The following is a 6,102-nucleotide window of genomic DNA, read 5'->3' on the forward strand; positions in this document are numbered from 1 at the left end:
TTTTCGAGCTACCTTCAAAAAGAGTACATTGTCCAATTGTTTTGATGATGGGTATGATTTCGTGACCTCATTGTGGCTGTGTGTGTGTGGTTTTGGCTGTGACTTGTGCGGTGACCGCGGAGGCTGGGCCCTCTTCCTCCCACGGCAGTGTCCTCTCTTAGCCACCCCTGGTCTGCCCTCCGCGGCGCTTCGTCTCACATTGAGGGCGAAGAGATGTTTTGTTTGATTATTCTCCTCTGCATTGATACATATTATTTATATTGTCGTGATTGGAGGGGCACCAACGACAGCACACGGGTAAAAACGTGCTTGTGCGCTGAGTGCAGCCCCCAGGAGTCGGTGTCGCTTTTTTAAAAAAAAAGTAGATACTAAAAAGGGGCTTCCTCACCGTTACTACGTACACAACGCGAAGCCAGGGCGCTGTGAAGACTTGGCAGCACTTGTACTGTGTGGTTGTTGTGCTTGCATGCCGCTCTGTCTGATGTTTCGTGCTCGCCCACTTTTTGCTGCTTGTGGTAGACGCATAGGTGTAATCATGGTGCAACTTGTCGACGATTTGTTCCGCATGCGGATGCTTGTGGCGGGCGTTTATCTTGGCATTGCCATTTCCTCTACTTACAGCTTCAGTATATTCACCGGGCATCTGAGAAACAAGTACCGATTCTCGCAGACCGATATCACGACTATCAGCACTGTTGGGAACTGTGTTGGATACTGCACCTTTCTTGCCGGTATGCTGTTTGACTTCGCCGGGCCCATGGCCGTGATTCCGCTCGCGGGGCTTCTTGCCTTCGTGGGCTTTGGTCTGTTTGGCCTGGCGTTTGACGGCTACGTCGTTTCCAACCCGACTGCGGTTCATTTCTCCATCTTTAGCGGTATCCTGTCTTTTGGTTGCCCTGCTCTGGATGGCGCCGGTGCAATGCCGCTGATGTTGCAACTCCCTATTGATCGCGGGTACGTTGTCATGATCCAGAAGACGTTCAGTGGGCTTGGCACGTCGGTGCAGATGGCGTATTTCAACGGCTGGTTCAAAGCAGCTGATTCTAATGATCTGAATGACAACAACTACTCCGGCTACGCGTACTTCATCGGTGCACAGGCTCTGCTCTGCGCACTTGTCGGCACTTACTTTGTTCGGCTTCCGATGTACTTCCCGTGCGACTGGACGAAGAAGCGGCTGAGCGCGGAGGAGTGGGCCGAGCGATCTGGGACGCTTGAGCTCTACATGAAGCAGCGTGCCCCCATCCGGCGGCTGAGGATTGGATTTGCGCTGGTTCTTGCCGTGCTTGTCTTCTCTACCACGCAGTCGATTACGACGGCGTACGTGAAGACGTCTCATGGGGGCTACCTGGCGATTGCGATCATTGCCGTGGCGCTGCTGGCGTCGTTCTCCGTGATAGCGCTGCCGTTCCAGTTCCTGGGCCGCTACACGCCTGTGAAGCCGACGCACATGGAGGGCATCGGGGAGGCGGCCACCGAACAGCTGGACGGGTCGGCACCTGTGGATGAAGTGAACAGTGAGGATGCCGATGAGAGCGGGACGGGGAGGGTGGTAAACCGTGTGGCGCCGCAGTATCATGGCTCCTTCTGGGCTCATTTGCTGACGGTCGACTTGTGGGCGCTTTGGTTTACCTGCTTCGGTATGTGGGGCACAGGCACGGTTATGCAGATGAACGCCGCGCAGATCTACCGCAGCAAGAATTACGGTGAGGTGGACACCCCGACGCTGACGCTGTACGTTGCCATCATGTCTGTGGGAAGCGCCATTGGGCGCATGTCCATGGGGATTCTCGACCTGAAACTCACCGCAATGCACAGGGCAGGCAAANACCGTGTGGCGCCGCAGTATCATGGCTCCTTCTGGGCTCATTTGCTGACGGTCGACTTGTGGGCGCTTTGGTTTACCTGCTTCGGTATGTGGGGCACAGGCACGGTTATGCAGATGAACGCCGCGCAGATCTACCGCAGCAAGAATTACGGTGAGGTGAACACCCCGACGCTGACGCTGTACGTTGCCATCATGTCTGTGGGAAGCGCCATTGGGCGCATGTCCATGGGGATTCTCGACCTGAAACTCACCGCAATGCACAGGGCAGGCAAAACACGGGTGCTGACGACGATCGCAATGCCGCTGTGTCCGCTTCTCCTTGTTTTGGCATACCTTTTCTTTGCTGTCCTGCCGCAGCAGGCGCTGATTCTGCCGTTCTTGCTTGGCGCCATGGGCAATGGTGCTGGCTGGGGCGTGGGTCTCCTAGCAGCCCGCATGATGTACTCTCGCGACGCCGGAAAGCACTACAATTTCTTGTTTTCTTCCGGGTTTGTGTCAACAATTGCACTGAACCGCTTCATGTTCGGTGAGATGTACGACGCAGAGGCAAGCAAGCGCCCGGAGGCCCCGGAATGTGATCATCCTGTGTGCGTGNGCCATGGGCAACGGCGGTGGCTGGGGCGTGGGTCTCCTTGCAGCCCGCATGATGTATTCCGAGGACATCGGGAAGCACTACAATTTCTTATGTTCTTCCGGTTTTGTGTCAACAATTGCACTGAACCGCTTCATGTTCGGTGAGATGTACGACGCAGAGGCAAGCAAGCGCCCGGAGGCCCCGGAATGTGATCATCCTGTGTGCGTGGAGAACCAGATGTTCATCCTAATGGCCATCAATGTTCTTGCAACCCTCACAGGTGTGCTTGTGCACTTGCGTTTTGCCCGCTTCACGGCGGGGAAGGACCGTGAAAGGGCCTCTCTTGACACGCCGAAATGTAGCAGCAACAATGTATTGGCAACAAATCCCCCAGAGTCTCCAGACGGCGGTGATCGGGTAGAGTAGTAAGGGGCCTGATTTCTTGTCGTTACTCCATGGATAGTATTCTTTTTTTCTTTCTTCTCGCCCCTGCTTTTTTTTTTGTGCGTTGAAACTACTAACATCCCAGTGCGCCGCTGTGTGAGTTTTACTGAATGCGCAGGGGTAGAAAGCGACTTTCCTAACGCAACGTTTTCACTACCTGGCGGAAAAGAGGGAATGATAAATGAATTTTTTTTTTTTGGAACTACCTTCAAAACGAATACATTGTCCAATTGTTTTGTTGATGTGTATGCTTTCGTGACCTCATTGTGGATGTGTATGCGTGGTTTTGGCTGTGACTTGTGCGGTGACCGCGGAGGCTGGGCCCTCTTCCTCCCACTGGGGTGCCTGCGTTGGCGCAGCCGGTCTGCCCTCCGCGCCGCTTCGTCTCACATTGAGGGCGAAGAGATGTTTTGTTTGATTATTCCCCTCTGCATTAAAACGCGTTTTTTATATTGTCGTGATCGGAGGGAGGCCAACGACAGCAAACAGGAAGAATTGTGTGTGTGTGTGTGTGCTGTGTGCAGCCGCGACAACGTCATTTAGTTTTTTTTTGTTTTTTTTTGGAGTGAAAGAAAAAAGGGTGTTTCCTCACCGTTACTACGTACACAACGCGAAGCCAGGGCGCTGTGAAGACTTGGCAGCACTTGTACTGTGTGGTTGTTGTGCTTGCATGCCGCTCTGTCTGATGTTTCGTGCTCGCCCACTTTTTGCTGCTTGTGGTAGACGCATAGGTGTAATCATGGTGCAACTTGTCGACGATTTGTTCCGCATGCGGATGCTTGTGGCCGGTGTATACGCTGGACTCGTTGTTTCCTCCACGTATGGCTTCAGTATATTCACTGAACACATGAGGAACAAGTATGGTCTGTCCCAAACTGACATCACGACTATCACCACTGTTGGGAACTGTGTGAATTACTGCAGCTTCCTGGGTGGTATGCTGTTTGACTTCGCCGGGCCCATGGTCGTGCTTCCGCTCGCGGGGTTTCTTGTCTTCGTGGGCTTTGGCTTGTTTGGTCTGACATTTGATGACAAGATCCAGACCGCCAGTACTGTGCTCTTCTCCATCTACATGGGCATTGCACATCTTGGCATCCCTTCCATGGATGTGTCTGCCGTGATGCCGCTGATGCTGCAACTCCCTATGGATCGCGGGTACGTTGTCATGATCCAGAAGACGTTCAGTGGGCTTGGCACCTCGGTGTTGATGGCGTATTTCAACGGCTGGTTCAAAGCAGTTGATTCTAACGATCTCAGTGACAACAACTACTCCGGCTACGCGTACTTCCTTGGTGCACAGGCTCTGGTGTGCGCATTTGTTGGCACTTACTTTATTCGGCTTCCGATGTACTTCCCGTGCGACTGGACGAAGAAGCGGCTGAGCGCGGAGGAGTGGGCCGAGCGATCTGGGACGCTTGAGCTCTACATGAAGCAGCGTGCCCCCATGCGGCGGCTGAGGATCGGATTTGCGCTGGTTCTTGCCGTGCTTGTCTTCTCTACCACTCAGTCGATTACGACGGCGTACGTGAAGACGTCTCATGGGGGCTACCTGGCGATTGCGATCATTGCCGTGGTGCTGCTGGCGTCGTTCTCCGTGATAGCGCTGCCGTTCCAGTTCCTGGGCCGCTACACGCCTGTGAAGCCGACGCACATGGAGGGCATCGGGGAGGCGGCCACCGAGCAGCTGGACGGGTCGGCACCTGTGGATGAAGTGAACAGTGACGATGCCGATGGGAGCGGGACGGGGAGGGTGGCGAACCGTGTGGCGCCGCAGTACCGTGCCTCCTTCTGGGTCCACTTACTCTCTCTGCACCTGTGGGGGCTTTGGTTTACCTGCTTCGGTGCGTGGGGTACAGGTGCGGTCATGCAGATGAACGCCGCGCAGATCTACCGCAGCAAGAATTACGGTGAGGTGGACACCCCGACGCTGACGCTGTACGTTGCCATCATGGCTGTGGGAAGCGCCATTGGGCGCATATCTGTAGGGGTTCTTGACATGATTCTGATGAATCGGCATCGGGAAGGCAAAACACGGGTGCTGACGACGATCGCACTACCCCTCGGCCCGCTCCTGTTGTTTGTGGCGTTTCTATTCTTCGCTGTTCTCCCGCAGCAGGCGCTGATTCTGCCGTTCTTGCTTGGCTCCATGGGCAACGGCATTGGCTGGGGCGGAGGCGTCCTAGCAGCCCGCATGATGTACGCTCGCGACGCCGGAAAGCACTACGATTTCCTTTTCTCCTCTGGTTTTGTGGCGTCAATTGCACTGAACCGCTTCATGTTCGGTGAGATGTACGACTCACAAGCACATCAACAAGGCACTTTTCCTGCTTGCAATGATCCTATGTGCGTGCGGAACCAGATGTTCATCCTAATGGCCATCAATGTTCTTGCAACCTTCGCAGCTGTGCTTGTGCACTTGCGTTTTGCCCGCTTCACGGCGGAGAAGGACCGTGAAGAGGCGTCTCTTGGCATGCCAAAGCGTAGCGGCAACGATGTATTGGCAACAGATCCCCCAGAGCCCTTCGAGGGCGGTAATCGTGTAGAGTAGTAAGGGGTTGATTTCTTGTCGTTACTCTATGAGTAATATCTTTTTTTTTCGTATCTTCTACTCCATGTTTGTTTTTTGTTCGTTAAGGGTACCAACATCCCAGTGCACTGTTGTGTGAGTGCTGCTGAATGTGCAGGGGTAGAAAGCGACTTCCCGGACGCAAAGTTTCCAGTACTGGACGGAAAAGAGGGAATGGTCAATGAATTTTCTTATTTTCGAGCTACCTTCAAAACGAATACATTGTCCAATTGTTTTGATGATGTGTATGATTTCGTGACCTCATTGTGGCTGTGTGTGTGTGGTTTTGGCTGCGACTTGTGCGGTGACCGCTGAGGCTGGGCCCTCTTCCTCCCACGGCAGTGTCCTCTCTTAGCCACCCCTGGTCTGCCCTCCGCGCCGCTTCGTCTCACATTGAGGGCGAAGAGATGTTTTGTTTCATTATTCCCCTCTGCATTAAAACGCGTTATTTATGGTCGTGATCGGAGGGGCACCAACGTCAGCACACGGGCAAAAACGTGCTTGTGCGCTATGTGCAGCCGCAAGGGGGCCGTCTCACATTTTTAGAACTGAGAAAACCAAATATAAGGGGGTTGTCCTCACCGTCACAACGTACACAACGCGAAGCCAGGGCGCTGTGAAGACTTGGCAGCACTTGTACTGTGTGGTTGTTGTGCTTGCATGCCGCTCTGTCTGATGTTTCGTGCTCGC

General features: G+C 54.0%; 2 protein-coding genes across 2 annotated transcripts; both read left to right on the forward strand.

Annotated features, from left to right (window-relative positions):
• Positions 1-535: 535 nt before the first annotated feature.
• DQ04_08811010 (hypothetical protein) lies at positions 536-2,566 on the forward strand (the record flags this gene model as incomplete). Its single annotated transcript, XM_009315701.1, has 1 exon — positions 536-2,566. One exon carries the CDS (start codon positions 536-538, stop codon positions 2,564-2,566), a length of 2,031 nt encoding a protein of 676 aa, XP_009313976.1.
• A 1,019-nt stretch (positions 2,567-3,585) lies between these two features.
• Positions 3,586-5,394, forward strand: DQ04_08811020 (pyruvate transporter 0; the record flags this gene model as incomplete). The annotated part of the gene is made up of 1 exon (XM_009315702.1): positions 3,586-5,394. One exon carries the CDS (start codon positions 3,586-3,588, stop codon positions 5,392-5,394), a length of 1,809 nt encoding a protein of 602 aa, XP_009313977.1.
• Positions 5,395-6,102: the final 708 nt, after the last annotated feature.

Source organism: Trypanosoma grayi (genome assembly GCF_000691245.1).
Source record: "Trypanosoma grayi strain ANR4 Tgr_881_V1, whole genome shotgun sequence".
NCBI classification, from domain to species: domain Eukaryota; phylum Euglenozoa; class Kinetoplastea; order Trypanosomatida; family Trypanosomatidae; genus Trypanosoma; species Trypanosoma grayi.